Raw genomic sequence first — 17,400 nt, 5'->3', positions numbered from 1 at the left:
GGCACCCAAAGACTCTTTACTGATTGATCAATTTAGATAAATACACTGTACAACTTACTATCTGTTATTGCATTCTTTCAGATCAGTAGACATTGCCAAAAACTGCAGCACTGTCAAATTATTCATCTCAAGGTGACAGAGTTAATGTAATGCTTTTCAGAATATCCAGGGGCTGCAGATCAGGTTGGTTAAACATATTGCATCACTGTCAAGGTCATTTTAGAAATGCAGTGGTCTGCTTTAGGTTAGGGCCGATTGTAGCCTAATTAGTACACAGCTGTTTCTATCCAATCGACTCTCCACTGCAAATTTACATACATGGATGTTTTCCAATAGTTGCATGAGAGCGGATGACTGATTATTGCATAATCCATAATCAGATAAACAATAATGATAAGCATGCATACTGCAATAAAAACAAACAAAACAAGCACCCATAACTATTTGATTGGTAAAGATTCTGTTTTGAGAGTTAATCTGTCTGTCAAATATTGCCATTTTAGGGTTGTGCTGAATTAAGTGTATGCCACCATTTCTGTCCAAGATTGCCATTTGCCATTCAAAATGAGAGTTAAGCTTGTACTTTGATTCTGGTGGACGGGACTGCAAACACGATCTTGACAATGATCTGTTTCATTGAGTCTCTTTGCAACAAGGTGGCTTCATTTTCATCTGAAAACAGCACAGATTAGCATAATGTATTCCTACGGCTTGGTAGGTATCACACCCTCTCAGTGGCAAGACTTTGATGCTGGGAGCAGGGCCAGGAGAAGACAGAATCTCTCTCCCTCTTCCTCTCTCTCTCTCTCTCATGCACACACATACGCACTTTTTTCTCAAATGGAGGCACGTGCCAAACTATATGAAGGCAAACTATTAGCCTGAAATATCTGAACACTGTGGTAAACTGAATGTAGAATCAGGATTTTTATATCAGTAACAGTATGGAAAATTCAGAAGACAGGATAGTATTTCATATTTATGGTATCCCATTCTCACACTGCGTGCAATTAGATATCTTGGATACTTAATGGAAATTACACAAAAGATACAGATAACAGATTTGCAAGTTTAGCAGCCATGCATATACCACTTAAATAGGCATGAGACAATTTCTAAAATGACCTGTGAAGGTTTTAATGCAATGGACATATCATATTTGGAGGAAGTGACATCTCAGCGTTGTCATAGCAACTTCCAATTCAATGAAAGATGAAGAACATTATATTGTAATGGCAATGATTACGCTACATTTCAACTCTAACAGTTCAGCCACAACAATAATCGGCTTCAAATGAAGTCCTCTTCGTGCACTGTGAAAGCTGTAATTTCAAATATTGTTCAGAATTATTCATTAACAAAACCTTGCTCTAAATCCCTAATGCCACATTTTGCTTCGCTTTGCACTGTGCAGAAGGCACTGCGTCGTTTCAAGACATCTGACAGCTACTGAACTTAGTGCTAGGCTGCAGAGAATTATCACCACGTTCAAAAGAATCGTTAATGAAGAAATAATCAGAGCTATTCGCGCAGAGGTCATCTCGACTACCACGAGATGAGATCCTCCGATGACTTGGCCCCAAGGGTTATGACCCAAAGAGCATTTCAGCTGGATGAGCTGCGGTGGGGGCTGGGCGTCCCTGAAGCCACAGAGAATGGAAGTAGGAGAAACATGGCTTTTTGAGAGGGTGTTGCATTTAGGCATTGCTATGCGATCCCAAAATAAAAGTCCTCTGAGCTGATGACAGTGCAGCCCTCTGTGTGAACCGTTTTCACGCTCTTACTTACGTTAAAGGGCACTTTTGCAAGGGAAGGCAGGCTGATGGTGCACTGGCACAGCGCCAGGGATAAATGTGTATACTTCCCCGCAGTGTGAGAGCACTTCGGCGAGCAGAGCGAGATGCATGGATGCATGAACGCACACACGAACGCACGCGTCGTCTGCTCAGAGAAAACAAGAGAAGGCTGGATATTCCCAGAGCTTTTAGGAGATTATGCTAACGCAATCTGGAGTGGAATCCGTTGTCACGTTGACATCCTTCATTATGTGAAGAGGTCTGCGAACAGGCGGTGCCCCAACCCCTCGCCCTCATGCTAACTGCAGCAAATGCTGCGAGGGATTTGAACCACGAATGAACACTGCAGGGCTCCAAAAATACAAATGTGCGAAACTACTCAGGAGGAATACAGCAACTGCGCACTGCAGATTACAACCGAGGAAGGGCTTCAAGTACATTGCTTCAAATTTGAAATAAATTACTTTTTCCCCTGTTGTGTTCCAATTTCCCAATTTATCATGCTCTCTTAGGCAGAGCCGAAACACCGCCTGAAAAGATTGCTTTCTCCAGCAAACCTACTTCATTATAATCCAGTCCCATGTAATTAACGTTCAAACTTTCTGTTCTTATGAATGTTTTGCGATGCCTTCCTTGTTGAGTTGTTTGCTTTGAAAAATATATTACAAATATTTTCAGTGCATCAGGACTGCAGGATATTTGTACCCGTTTAATTTGACAAGTCAGAACCGTTGCATGCATTATTGCACTGTGCTGGATATTTCACACTTAGCGCACACTAACATCCAACAATTAAAATGGAGAAATGGTGGAAAATTGCCTCTCATTCTAATTGCCTCTAAGGCTTGAAGGGCTTTATCCCGTTTTTGTTCAACAGTAATATACACATGCACGCACCGCACACAGGCATGCACACACAAATACACCCAACAGCAGCTGAAAAACTGGTGAAACTGCAGCCACTGGGTTACATGGGTTATTCTGAAAGGGTACACAAATCTTGCCATTTTCAGTTGACTTGATATGGGTCAAGTTCTGTTGCTTTCCATCCATCAATTAGATTCATCACTGAGAACACAGCCAAAGATAAGTAACTTCCATGATGTTATCTTGCTGTTCTGTGCCCTTACTTGTCCACTTGAGAAGCAGTCAACTATATCACAAGAATCTTGCATCACGTAGTTCCGTGTTCCAAATGTGATGCATATCACACACTTATGTTTGTAAATGAGCCTCCATATATCTATTTACACAAAGGCCTGGAAAAGACACACTAATATATGGCAAGCCACCATAGCCACTGATGAAAGTGTGCAGACCTGCACTAAAGGGTGAGTGCCGTGGTGTCGCCCTAGTTACTCCCGCTGACTAGCAAACAAGCTCCCCTTGGTGCTATGGCAACTGACAGATTATAAGGAGAATATATATGTGGTTGCTGCCACAGCCCAAGAGAAGCCAACTGGCCCTTAATATTAAGCTTGCTTTAACATAAGGCTTTCTGTCCTTAAGTCCTTCACATTGAATAATGTCCACTTGCACACCAGGAAGAAACCTGATGTTTGAGTAGAGGGGTGGAAATTCCTCTGTGCACTACCTCTGTTTGGATGGTTTGGATGAGTTGCCGACTGGTTGTCGACATGATCAGAACAACTCTGCACCATGCCACTATGGTGACCAGGCCAACACAGCCCAGTGCGTGAATTGATAAGGCCAGATGGATTTCTTACAGTGATCGTCTGCCATGTCATTCTCTCCAACCAGGTTCTACTCATGGCCATCTGTTTCCGCAGAAAGGGGAGGGAGATGCGCTATATTTTTAGTGCCTCAATGTGAAGTAGTGAGACTACAACAGACTGGCAACCAATGGATCAGCTATAAACATTAATGATGCTGTGTGACAGCCATAACACTGCCATGCCTTATTGTGGGTGGTTGAAAGGGGAAGGTAAAAAAAAAATAAAAATAAAAAAAATAAAAAAAAACGGCTTGACTCGGAACATAAGCTTTTTGACGGTTTGCCACTTCCTGCAAGACTACTTGAAAGGAAAAAGTCGATACTGCCAAGACTCAGCAGTCAAATTAATTTGTTAACATCTGTAGACTGCTTACCCAGATAGAGAAGATCTTTGCTGTTTTCTGAAAAATGAGCACAAATCAAAATGTTAAGATTCTCAATTATTTTCCTTTGGCATCTCTTCTTGTTCATATTTCATCTGTGTCAATATTGATATCAACTATTTTGTGAAATAAAGAACATTAGGCTGAACATACTGCGGCTTCTGCTCCTGCATGTTGGTGCAAACTGAATGATTGACAGCTCTAAACCTTCTAATATCTGTCCCCTGTCTTGGCCGTACACTCCCCTGGCCTCAAGCTGCCCTCATTTGCCCTCACTCGCCCTCTCCTGCCCTCAAGGAAGCATTAGTTCTTGCTGCCTTATCTACGGTATCAGTCTTGTTCTCCACTCGGATTCAGCAAAAATTCACCCAGCGTTTGTCACCTACTTCACGCCTGCCATGGTGGTAAATTTGTCAAACTGAGAATGTAGGGATTTCTACCGCGAAATTAAATGCTCGTAACAAAGCCTGCCCTGGTAGGAGATACATCCTCAATGGAAAGCTGTTGCTTTCATACATCTGATAGAGAGACACGACCACTAGAAAAATGAGGGGGGTTATAGAGATGTTTTCTGCAGAAGGCAACACAGCTGCTGTCAACGGTTCCACACAATGAGTCTTTGACCTTGTGAAACTCTGTAGAGGATTAGACTCAGAACGCGTCAAACCATCATGGTGAAACAGCAACGCTTCACCATTCACAATACATATCCGATCTACAGAGACCAGCAACCACTTCTCATCAGCGGTGTGAATAAGTATTTGCCCCCTTCCTGATGTTCCTCTATTCATGCACATTTGTCACACTGACTGGTTTCAGATCTTAAGACAAAATGTCATTTTAGAAAAAAGGGAACCTGAGTAAACACCAAACACCTTTTAAGAATTATAATTTCATTAATTTAATGAAAAAGGTTATCAGTAGCATTAACATTTGCCTTCACTGGAACTAAGGGCCAAGCCCAAACCATGAAAAACAGTCCCAGACCAAGGGGTGACTAGATACATTTGGTCACATAGTGCATTACATTTTGTCTAAAGAGCTGAAACTATTCAGTATGACAAATATACAATAACGGAGAAAATCAAGAAGGGGCAAATACGTTTTAATGGCACTGTATAAGGTAACGTATAACCAAATAAAATTTAGCATGTGTAGCCACACAAAGTTTTCCAAACTTGCTACACCCTTCAAGCGCATGCCACACGACCAGTGACAAAAGTGGAAAACAGCCGTCTCCACGTATCAAAGAAGCCGCACGCGTCGGAGAGCGGAGGGGAGACGACAGGCGGTCACAGTTTGCGCGGCTGGCTGGGCTGGCGGTGGAAGTAATATGTTCTGTCATCACACCTCGCTCTCTTTCACCTCCTCTTATCATCCCAGCGGTCCGGGGACACCGTTGCAGGCGTGGTGCTAAAATTAGTTTTTCACTCGGATGAGCCTCGGATGAGTCGCTAACAAATGCGCTCGGTCAAAAAGGATATGCAAAAAGGGATCTTTTCAGATGTCGCTTTTCTTGCCAAAAACAATCATACAAACCCCCCCTCCAAAAAAAAACCCTAAACAAAACAAAGGCTTTCTGCTCTCGCTGACAGTAATAGAAGCATTAAGGGCTTCAAATCTTCCGCTTACTGTAAAATTAATACGAGCTTGAGGCCTTGGTCTCCATGGAAACAATCAGTGATTCATAACAATTGTTTAAGTTCCCAATATGAAGGCAGATGCAATCACTGCCGCAAATATTTTTTCCAGCGGAGAGAAAAATAATGCCAGAAATGTAGTGTTTCAGAGAAACAGGGGACACTTCATGCGTTCGGCAGTTTGCAGTCATCCATGATAAGCAGAATAGGCATCTCAATGTGATGAGCTTATAAAAATGAACCAATTTATCACCAGAGTTCCATGCCTAAATCCCAGGGTGGTGATTCATTAACCTCGAGCAACTCAAGATAAGACAACTGGGCTGAGGCGTTTTAAAGAGGTACTACATCTGGATCGTAGCCTGTAATTTCCTCGAAGGAAAACTATTATCAACGTGCTTTAAATGCAAAGCAACAAATAAAATCCTATATCATTAATGGGTGTATTAGATAACATTACATGTACAGTAAATGGCATTTTATTTTATTTACCAACATTTTGATTCTATCAAATTTAGATGTTTCTTTCTTGAATGTATTACGTAAGTACAGATCTAAGAAGACATAGAGGGTGCAATAAGTCCCACGCTTGTCCCCTGGTTTCATAGTTCACCATTGGGTGCATAACAGCTTTCAGTTATTGTGCTGAAACAACTATACAGCCGCAAGCTTCACAGGCCATTAAGTTTAAGCACCTCGAATGGTCGGCAGTGACTCTAACAGGGCCTCTCACACAGCCCTTGACCGTGGAATCACACGGGAGAACAGTCCTCAACGCGTATCCAATTCGCTGTCGACAAGATTATTTCTCAGAATGTCGAGAGACAATTAAAAGCAAATGTGAAACGGCTGCTGTTCCTTAAACACAGGCTTAAACACCAGCCGTGGCAGTCCAATCAAGGCTAACCCGAGGCTGGACAGGACTAATGAGGTTTAACCAATTCAATAAAATAATGTAAACTTTATTTAGTTCTGTTGTGCAAACAGGATTCTTTATTTAAATGCTTATTTTCAATGATGGATATAAAGGGCTAACATATTTGTTGATTTGTTGTTGAAATGCCCATTACAAAATATGGATAATGTGCAAAAACCACTTCTGTTGGTAGAAAAATGCCTTAATAAAAAGACGTTAAATAGCAGAGGTGACCAGCTAAATGGGTGGTTTAACAGCACAAAGATGGTTCTCAGACATTTCAGAAAATGTATGTCAGAAAGTGATGAAGAAAAAATGTAACCTCAAATAATTTCTTGTGCCACAAGAAATCCTTCCTGTAAAGTAGCTGCAAAGGATTAATATTAGAAGGTGTCTAATAACAACTAAATCCTTTGAGAAAACATGATTTCTTGGGCCATGTTTTCTAAATAAATTGGGTTTCTGACATACATGTGAGTAAATGTTTAATGAGTTCTATATCATGCACAGAGCATAAAAATAATAAAACATTTTACATATTATTCATTAAAAAAGCAAAATTACGAAAATGTAAAACCGAAATCTGTAAAATGTGTTACCTCTAAGCACACTCTGCAGATCAATCTCCTCCTCCTCTTCTTTTATTTTCAGGTACTTTGTTGACTGAGAAAGCCTATGCAGAGAGATAGAGATAGAGAGAGAGAGAGAGCGAGAGAGAGATTGAAGGTGATTATCCTGCCAAGTGGAACTAATTCAGTAGAGCAGCAAGAATCAGAGTGAACAGCAAGTACACAAGAGGGAGGCAGACAATGCACTGACTGAAACATCCACCTCCACCATGACCCTTACCATTTACTTAACTTTAGACTGTGTCAATATGCTCTAAATACAGTATGCACAACCTGTCACCTATTTACACAGCTGGTGTTTTACTGGAACAGTTCAGGTGGGCAAGCGAGGCGCACGCAAACACACTCCCACTCGAGCATGCGCGCACGTGCGCAGATCTGACCGGGGCCGACGCCCAAAAGCACCTAGTGGTGACTGAGCGCCTGCTCCGCCCAAGACAACGTTCTCTATGCCGCCTGCGTTCCCATTGGGCGACAAGCCCCTCCCTATTCTCACAGAGACAGCGTGTAGCCAAAAGACTGAATGGCTGGCACGGACACGCCTCCTGCATTTAGTGAGGCATAGAACTGTGGCATTAAACCAGGGGCGACAGCGCTGCACAACTTTTAATGCCAGAGCTGCACAACTTTTAATGCCAGAGCTGCACAACTTTTAATGCCAGAGCTGCACAACTTCAAATGGTAGAGGGTGATCTGCACTGACTGGCTGTCCTCCTGCTGGTGGAAGATTGATGTAAAAAATTTGGATAGCAGCCCTGTTGGTCCTACACAGGAACAGGAACAGGGAAAATGTGGGGGGTGGGTGCATCTCACAAACCGACAGCCCTGACCACAAGAACCCCTACAGCAACAACAATAATAATACATTCAATGGTACAGAAATTTCAAACCTACAGCTCATCCAAAGTATATAGCAGGGAAAACACATCACAATTTATCTGAAATAATACAGACAATATGTATATATTATCAAATGTTACTTCCTTTTGTAGCCCACATTAAAAGATAAGAACTTAAAAAGTATCATGAGGATCCGTTAAGTTTTGTCAATCAATGTGATATCTTCCTTTTTTTAACCACATTTCAAAAAGGGACATTCCAGGAAAGACCATGGCATTAAAAAGTTCAGACGATAAGGGACAAGCGTTTCAGTCAGAAGGCACGGTTCAGGTATGGTTCAGTGACTGTGGTCTCAGTCCTTTTCCGCGTGCAGTTTTAGTAACACCATCGCTCCAAAGTGGGGGTGGATGAGGACAGTGGAAAAACGGGGTTTTCAGATGACAGCCCTAGTTCTCGGTCTTCATGCTCGACCTGAAGCGCGAGCTTGCGAGAGGGAATGTGGCAACTAACGAAAATGGCCGAGCTTGGCCATGGTGGGCCTGATGTTCACAGTCAGAGAGCAAATCTCACACAGGGCGCTGTGGCGTCCCGCTGGATTTGTGCACGGGGGAACGCTGGGAAAAGTTCCACGCCGCCAAAGCCAAAAGCCTTGACCCAAGGTGTTCAGGTCCTTCAAACTGAGTTCTGAAGCAGGCTTTATTATTTTACACAATATACAGACACTTTGCTTATAGCCTGTGAAAGAAGGACATTAGAAATGAAGATTTTAATTGTGGATATATGGGGCAGTCTGGCTAGCTCAAAGTGACCACATGCGATGATGTTTAAGGATACATAAAGCAGAGTTCCCACACTTATGAACCCATTTCAGGGGTTTTGTTAAACTTGTACACCTTTAAGAATTGTACAATAGGCTATATCATGAGCAGACCACCGATATAGCAATAAAATTGGACTCTTCAGGATAAACTGACTTGACCCCAAACATTTTGAGTATAATGTAGATTTGAACCCAGGAACAGTTTCCAATTGAATAATTTATATAAAACAAGATAATATTGTTATTGTCAGGAACCTTCACCTCTGAGGAGCTCCACAGAATTACGAGCATACGCTTCTGTTTAGAAATTTACCAGAAAGCCTTCATCCTCAATAAAAAGCACACCTCCCATCCTCACTCCCACACAACACAAAGCATTTTGAGACACGTATAAAAAGGGGTGTTGAAAACATATTTGTGTGTTAAGAATGGCTTTTGTGTGTTGAATATTAAAAAAACAACCATTTACACCCGCTGCATTGTGGAAAGAAACAGGGTTTGGAAATTATTTTTCCAGCCAAAAATTGCTTCATCACTTCTTATTAAAAAAGTGCCTGGCCATCAAGCACACAGGGCTGGGAGAATTACTTTAGAAACCAAATCACAGCACAAGGCTCTCTCTCATTAACTCCCATTATGAAAGTCTTAGAATACAAGTTGAAAGAGATGTGCCTTGTTAGGGTTGCAGTGAAAACCTACAGAATAGGTATATCTGCAGGAACAGGGTTGGGCAGCCCTGGCTATGGTCATAGGTTTCCCCAAACTATGTGAGATTAAAACAAAAAGGAATTCAGCTTTGCCAGCAGGAATAATGCTAATGATTTCAAGCCCTTGGCTTTAACAGAAGTGACCTTACAGTGAATGCTGTTCTTATGGGACTCCTCTGTTTATGTTAAATGGCAGAAACCAAAACAACTATAAACCAACCTCCTTAATAATGCTTAAAGCTCTAAATTCTACATTCTTTTGAGGAATGCTAGTGAAGTACAGTGAAGTAGGGCAGTCATTGTGATGGACAAATTTGATTCCTGATTATGTTACAAGGGATTCACTGTGATCACTGCAGTTGTTTCATTTTAAATAGTAAACATTAAGTCAGTGTTCTAAATCTCCATTGCTTTCAGTTACCAGGAGTGAGTGTTACATTAGCAACAGAATTTTCAATTTAGAACATTCTAATCACATATCTATGCTCTTACACCTTAAAAGGTTAAATGTCAAAGACATTCATACCTATTTCAAAGAGCATAAGAAAGTAAGTGGCCAGAATGCACACTGTATTCAAAATAAACTGCAGAGAGCTGCAGAAAGCAGTGTAGTTTGTCCTCTCTAGGGCTGCCTTTGCGTATGAAAAATCATGACTTGCAAAATAATCTCCTCAGGTGACAGTCACCCGCAGCACTCCTTCCTGAAACAGGCAGTCAGCCGCAGAATTTCAGACTAGGCTGAAAAAGCGATTGATGGCGGGCCCCGCGTTCTCTAAGCAGCTTTAATTACAGGAGCCCTGCAGCGTTGCGGCTGATTGGCGAGTCCGCGGCGAACCCGTCGAGGTTGACCGCTTGATTCCAGACAGCGTTGGCCGGCCCGCGGGGGTTTGGCCCCGGCCTCGGCGCATGGCGTGCAGCCGCGATAAAGCCAAACGCTCTGGACGGTGCTGAAAGCTGGGTGCCCGACACACCCCTCTCTGGAGCACCAACGCGTTGGGAAGAGCAAAGCTGCAGGCAACACGCAACCGAAAAAAAAAACAACAAAAATAAACCTTCTTCCTGAGGCACAATACCCAGGTTTCTCTGTGATGAGCTACAATAAACGAGTTCGTAGACACCACTCGCCCGAGAGATGTGCAGGTCAACCCACTAATTGCTATAAACAGACTTAAACTCAGTCGTTGCTATAAACATACTTCAAACCATGCAAAAAGGCAGAGCTCTGCAAAATCTCCTCTCTGTATTTTTAGTATCCCTGCCTCTCAGTCTAACTGGATAAACTCCAGCCCTGGATGCATCCTCCAGTTAAGAGACGCTGCCAAAGATAAAATTAAAAAAGGAAACACCAAATACCAAAAGCTCAGCCTCAAAAGCTTAAACAAGCAGCATTTTTAAATCAAACTTTTTTCTACCACAGCCAATGAGAACTCATACTGCCTTCTAGATTTACACAAACACTCAATGCCTCAAAATGACATAGTATTTAACACAGTACACAATTAACATTTTGCTATGCATCTGCTTCTAGCATCTGTAGGACGGCATATGCAATTTCAGTCCTTAAAGCCCGATAGCCATGAAATTAGATGCCGACGTCTAACAATAACATTGTATAAAATGATTGCATTTATCTGTCATTGATTTACGGTGCAGCATTACAGCCCATATGCCGTTGTAAAGTGCATTAGTGCCGACTCGTCGCACTAATGCAAAAAAGAAATCTGCTTTTGTCATTAAACACAAAACCATTTTTGGATTTCTTTGTTGTTTTTCAGAATTGAAATGTTCTGTATGTTTTCTGAGACAGACTGAAGGTAATGAGAGTACCTTATATATTTTTGGAGACAACAGTGTTTAAAATGAAAATTCTTACAAAAAGCCCTGGATTTTAAGGGGTTAACCTCCCTATTTTAAGGGGTACACCTCCCTATTATTTGTAACGTGTTATTTATGAAATTGCATTTAGTGTCATGCTATTCTGCTTTCCAGCCTAACTCTTCACTAGGAAGCTTTTCACCAAGGATTATACAGAGGAAGGTTAGTAAGGAAGGTAAGTTATTAACAGCCTTTTGAGTTTGTCCGCCCTCCTCCAAATAGCAAAGATTTAATAGAAAGAGAGATGCACGAATTCATCCTGACATCTGCTAAACATTCTCTATGGGATAAACAGGCATGTTTATTGGGCTAACTGGTCAGCCACGCTAAAAGTTCCACACTAATAGGGAAGCCATTTTCAGGATTTCTGGCTTAGCTCTTACCAACAACTAAACTCCCATCTGCCCTCAAAAACCACCCAAACATCCAAAATGCCAGAAACAATCACCAGCTAACTAAGGGCTGCTACTTCCACAGGGGCATGCGCATGCTAGCTTTAAGTCCAGCAGTGACGGCTGTGCCCTTTTCAGAAAGAGGCGGGGTTTCAGAAGGTGGGAGGGGATTTGGGCCTACCTGCCCGGCGGTCGGCCCCTCTTCCCAGTCGGAGCGGGCGGTTTCTGTTCCTGAGCGTAAAGTTCATCCCTGTGCTCCCTCTTCACCAGCGTGTATCCAGGAGGTCGCGGGTTCGAGGCGTACCGTCCCCTCAGACGGCTTGCGCCTTCGTAGCCCGACAGCATGGCTCTGGGAAATCAACCAGGACAGACGTTCAGGAAGTCAACACAGGGCAGGAAATGGATTTATTCATGATTGTGCCAAATAACTGAGTAGACAAAGCACAGATACCAGCTTTAGAGTTATATTTTATATTTTAGAGTTTGGAAAATCAGACTCTACACACAGTACACTCATTAACCTAAGTGCTATCAGAGGAAACACTGCATTCTTTAAAATGGATTAAAGTAATTCATGCACAGGTGCATACAGAGCAGAAGAGTTTATTTGTTCTGCTGAATAACAAAAGGCAGCTTTTTTCTGTGTACATTTCTAAAGGATAGCCCGTTGTAATGCTGTACTGCAATAAAATAAAGGCTGCAGTGATAGATGCTGTAGTAGAGCACAACTGTCCCCCTAAGGAAACGTATATGAAAAACATTCATCACACCACTGATTGCCTTTGACTGCTCTCCAAGGCAGCCACCAACTAGTCTGAGCAGAGGAGGCAAATGCAATTTTATCATATCATTCTGAGCCTTGAATAAGCGGGTCTGGAGTGCTGAGTCAACATTTAGCAGAACAAGTCTCAACTCATATTTGTGAAAACATGGCCACAATTTAGAATTTATATTTCTCTCAGACAGGGCATATATGTTTGCCTTTCTTTTGCAGATTAAAAAGAGAAAATGAAAACCTAGGCTTGCTGATGAAAAACAAAAACATTTCTATCTCATCTCTGAAGATTGGGTTTTGACTGAGGTGCTAAAGCAGGAGTCTGTTATTAATCCGATTGGATTAATAGGGTAGATTTGGGAGTTACGCAATGAATTTTGTCGTAGTTTATTCTATTATTTCTATGTTTCCATGCCCTAATTCTGAGTCAGATGCCTTAACACCCACTGCAAAAAGAGAATTCCTGGCCCCTGGCCGTTGGCATATCCTTTCAGACACTGGCACTGGGTTTAAGCTTTCAGCTGCACACACTGAGGATTCAGTGCATTCTGGGAAATGCCTAATGCACTTATCTCGGCCAGCTCCACCAGCTGCTGCAAACTGTGCTGCCCCTGAGGTGAGAGTGAGCAGAAGACCTCTGCTGGATGAAAGAGCCTGGAGGAGAATGCGCTTCCCAGCCAAGCCGTGACAGTCAGCCGGGACCTCTCGGTGCACACGCAGGCCCCGCGCGCGCGCGGTTCGTTTCGTGATGTAAATACGCCGGCTCCGCGGCCGACGGGCGCGTCTCTCGCACCTCGTTTCCACGTGAGGGTCCTCGGGCTTTTGGCCGTCGTCCCCGGCGCTCAGGCGCCTGGTCTTCTGCACGAAGTGCACGGGGACGAAGGTGATCTGCTTCTCCCCCCCGAGCCGGTCCGGGAACGTCACCTCCTTCTTCATGTTCATGTCCGAGTAGGGACAGCCGAAGGCACTGCGGGACATTAGCACACGAGCGCGTTAGGCTGGCGGGAGAAGCTACCGGTGGGGGGGGAAAACACACGCGTTAGTTAGGATGCGTTCACACCGGACGCACTTCAACAGATGGGGGCGCCTTTTTTTCGAATTATTTTCAATGGCTGAAGCATTTCTACACTGCTCTTGCGCAAGCAGGCACCTGACGGTCATCCACCTCGGGCACCTCTTAGGTGCGCATGATGCTGAAAATGATCCTACTGTTTTTAAGCACTCCAAGAAAAAAACAAGTTCAACGTCAATGTAATTCTTTTCTCTGCAGCCCAGTTGCATTAAAATAGAGGTGGGCCTAGATTCTGCCGTTATCTTCCACAGAAGAAATACAGAAGATGGAAGAGAAGTTGGTCGTGACAGTTTCTGCCCAGACGAAGTTGTACGATTTCACAAATCGTGACTGCGGGGCAAAAATAAGTGGTCCAAGGCACGGCGACAAATTAGTGCCATGTGGACGTAGATGGCGAGCTATTTCCAGAGAAATTAGTTAGCTAATGCCGTTAAATACATTACGTAAGTGATTGGCAGGAGCAGAGTGCGGTTGCATAGCAACAGTGAAAAAGACGCCTCCTGTGCCTTTTTCAGAGTAGGCTTCATCAAATCAAGATAGGTAGTGCGTCTCGTGTATTCAAGCCGATAAAGCTTGTCTGGTGTGAACGCAGCCTTAAGCATTCATCTCATCAACATCTTACTCTGAAATTTTCCAAAACGCAGTACATGAAAGAGATGCTTTGGAACTCTCTTTGGGAAAGGCTCTGTTACCTGCGGTTACATGTAGCGCAACCTAGCCTTTTGTTGGTTTTGCATTAATGAGAATATAACTGATTGTCAGCTTTTTTCTGAAATATTCCTCAAAGAACCCTCCTCTAAACGTGTAATAAATTCACACATCTAATGGAAGTCTGGCAAAAGAATAGTTCCTTTGAGAAAGGTTAAGCAAGGACATTGTTTTGGCACTAGGCAATATAACAAGGAAAAACGATTAAACAACTAAATTATGAAACTGCTCAATTGCATTAAGACCTCCTTTCCCCATAACAGGATTTCGTTAAGTACCAAAACCGACCATCAGGAACACAAAGTATAACTTTATGCGCGAGAGCAGAGCTAAACATTTAATATGCCTGCTGACAAGAGAAATTTATTCATGTGACCAAGATATTAGCCAACCACATTCTATCCCTTGACAAATGTCACATTCACAGTGGTAGAATGTTGCCCTTTCACAGCTCAAGACGCATTAAATACATTGCTTGCAAGAACCTTATTTGAGGGAGGAAAATGCAGTAATTCCATCTTTGTATCCCTTTTCCATATGATTCACAATATTCCACGGGCACGGAAGGGCTTAGGATGACATAAAATAGTCAGACCCCAAGCTGCAGTCGGAGGATTTCATGAGGTAAAAAGGCCCCCTAAGAAAGGCTTATACACAAGGATAAATTACAATTAAAGCCATGGCAATGCTGCAAAATCAGTACTGGACCTGAAAGAAAAGGGCAACCGATGTGTGAAATGGATTTAAATAAAGAAGCACTGTATCCATGCCAATTTAACCCCCCCCCCCCCCCCCCCAACACCACAACATAAAATAAAAATAAAAACCAAATCCATTATGTGTGGAACCTTTGAAGGACGGAGCGCTCTCCGCTTATGGAACTAAACTCACTCACATCTGGGGGACCATCTGGTCCCCGCTCCTTGTTCCTTTGGAAGGACACCCCGCCTCCCGTGCCCTTTGCGCTCTGTCGCCACGGCGCGTAGCTGAGCATATGGCGCCGCGAGCGAACGCACGACTGCAGATGATTCACCGAGCGTGCAGTGAGCGTGCTCCACGCTCAGGGTTAGAGAAACCTTTCAGCGCTTACCTGTTCTGCCTATTAAAGAAATGTTCACTCATCTTGTTCAGGCAAAGTATTGATGTTTTATTCAGACCTGAAAATAAGATATCCAGACTCTGATGATGTTGACAGGTCACAGACATCAGGAAGTCATGCTATGCAAATGATATGCAACCAAATACAAAACATGACTCTTTTATTTGACATTATGTTAATTTGTCTACTGTATAAGTGAATTTCCCTGTTTCTGGCTTTTCCCCAAACAGTTCACCGCAGCAGAAGTAAACAAGCAAATGGTGGCACAGGAGGTCTCAGGATTGCATTTGTTTAATTCTTGCTATTTTTCTGGTCAATGATTTGTTGTTAAGACCATTAAAAGCTTAATTTTTTGCCGATTTGGGCTTGGCCCATATTTTTTGCCCAGGAGTGTATACAATATGTAAAATATGTGGAAGCATTTCAATAAGGTCTCTCATTTCATCTGCATGTGTTTCTCCTTCATTCAGTACACAGAACTTAGGTGGACCTTTGTTTACAACTATGAATCAATCCAGAATGTTATATAGAATCAGGAATTATTACGCCCTTTCTTTAATACAAAGAAGTGCATTAGGCATGGACATTGTCTTTAAAAATAACATAACATGATGAAGACCTCAATAAAAGATGACACTTCATTGTCCACTGCACAATGCCAGTTTATCATACGTCACGACTTCCGTTTATTTCACTTGTGCTTATTTAACAAAAGCCTTCAAAATAGCGAAAAGTTTTCCATTACCTGTCAAGCTAAACTGCACTCTTGACTTCCTATGAATAACAGCGTAGAATTAATCAAAGGGGGACTGTGTTGGAGGCCTGTTAGAATGCTTTTACGTTCTTTTAAGCGTACATAAAAGAGAAAGACCTGCACAAAGGAAAAGCATATCTCTAATCTTCGAAAACATCGTGTGTTCAAATCCCTGGCAAACATAATAGTTGGGCATCATACAGCCATTCAAAGCCAAGGCCACAATTGGAAATGTCAAGATGACGCATTACTTTGCAGGTTACAAACCCGCACGTATTGCATTTTAAGTATCGGTTCTGGAAACAATTTTTGACTGGAGTGTTGCTAGATAGCCTCTCTACATAGGGGCAGCCAGAACTTCAACAGATCATCATTTCCCATCCTCTGTGCCCAGAATAACGAGCAGACTATAAAACAGGCAAGAAGCCAGTGGTGAGGACTGATCTGACCTGAGCTGTGAAACTATTGTACTATAAGACTACTTAAGAGGACAGACCACATTGAGCACCTGATTAGTAGTATAAACCAAGAGTCCGCCATAATAAATAGAAAAGCATATATCAGGACGATTCAACTAGCAGGCCAGGGGTCAAATGTGGCCTGCCACAGATGCAATCAGCCACCAAGACCAAAGCCGAAACAAAAGATTTGCCCTTTGCATACAAAACATTCCTGATAATACTATATGAACTCTTGTCCATAAATCATGGATGTTATCATCCTGTATTATTTGTTCCAATACTGTTTATTGTTGTAATATTTCATTTGAAGCAAAATTTAAAAAAAAAAAAAAAAAACCTTGCTGTTATGTTTCTCGGATACAACTGACGTGAATACTTAAGTTCACAGTGTTTTGTCACATTTCGTCTTGTTCATTATTTAGTTGAAGCTGCAGGTAAACCCTGACCACATTTTAACCAACCATGTTCTGTTTATTCGGACACTGCCCACTCAGAGATGACAAAATGAAGGGCAAGACACTTAAAACATCCTTGAACTAATCATTCCATGTTTTTTTATACAGTCAAACAGATGCAAGCAATAGGAAAGCACATTTAAAAAACGCTGTCCATTTTCATGCAATTAATGAAGAGTCCAATGTAAGCCCAGTACCTGCAGCCATTTTGAACATTGCTTTGAACAAGACCAGGTCAAAACCTAGTATATGGCTGGACCGGCCGACCAATGGCGTAACTTCATAACTCGGTCGACCAATGGTGTAACTTCATCACTCAGTCACAGACATTTGCGTTTGTAGG

The 17,400-nt window shown here is 42.4% G+C and overlaps 1 protein-coding gene across 5 annotated transcripts in view; it reads right to left on the bottom strand.

Moving 5' to 3' along the window:
- The window catches only part of LOC135252709 (lethal(3)malignant brain tumor-like protein 4), an 87,465-nt gene that overhangs the window by 22,523 nt on the left and 47,542 nt on the right, over nucleotides 1-17,400 (bottom strand). For all 5 annotated transcript variants that reach the window (XM_064331116.1, XM_064331115.1, XM_064331114.1 and 2 more), the window contains 3 exons: nucleotides 13,302-13,475; nucleotides 11,915-12,082; nucleotides 7,070-7,143 (listed from right to left, as the gene is read on the bottom strand). In XM_064331116.1, coding sequence (XP_064187186.1) covers nucleotides 7,070-7,143; nucleotides 11,915-12,082; nucleotides 13,302-13,475 — 416 coding nt within the window. The remainder of the gene's footprint in view (nucleotides 1-7,069; nucleotides 7,144-11,914; nucleotides 12,083-13,301; nucleotides 13,476-17,400) is intronic.

Source organism: Anguilla rostrata, chromosome 4, assembly GCF_018555375.3.
Source record: "Anguilla rostrata isolate EN2019 chromosome 4, ASM1855537v3, whole genome shotgun sequence".
Lineage (NCBI taxonomy): Eukaryota > Metazoa > Chordata > Actinopteri > Anguilliformes > Anguillidae > Anguilla > Anguilla rostrata.
The sequence above is the reverse complement of the archived record's forward strand: the minus strand, read 5'-3'. Positions and strand labels throughout refer to the sequence as shown.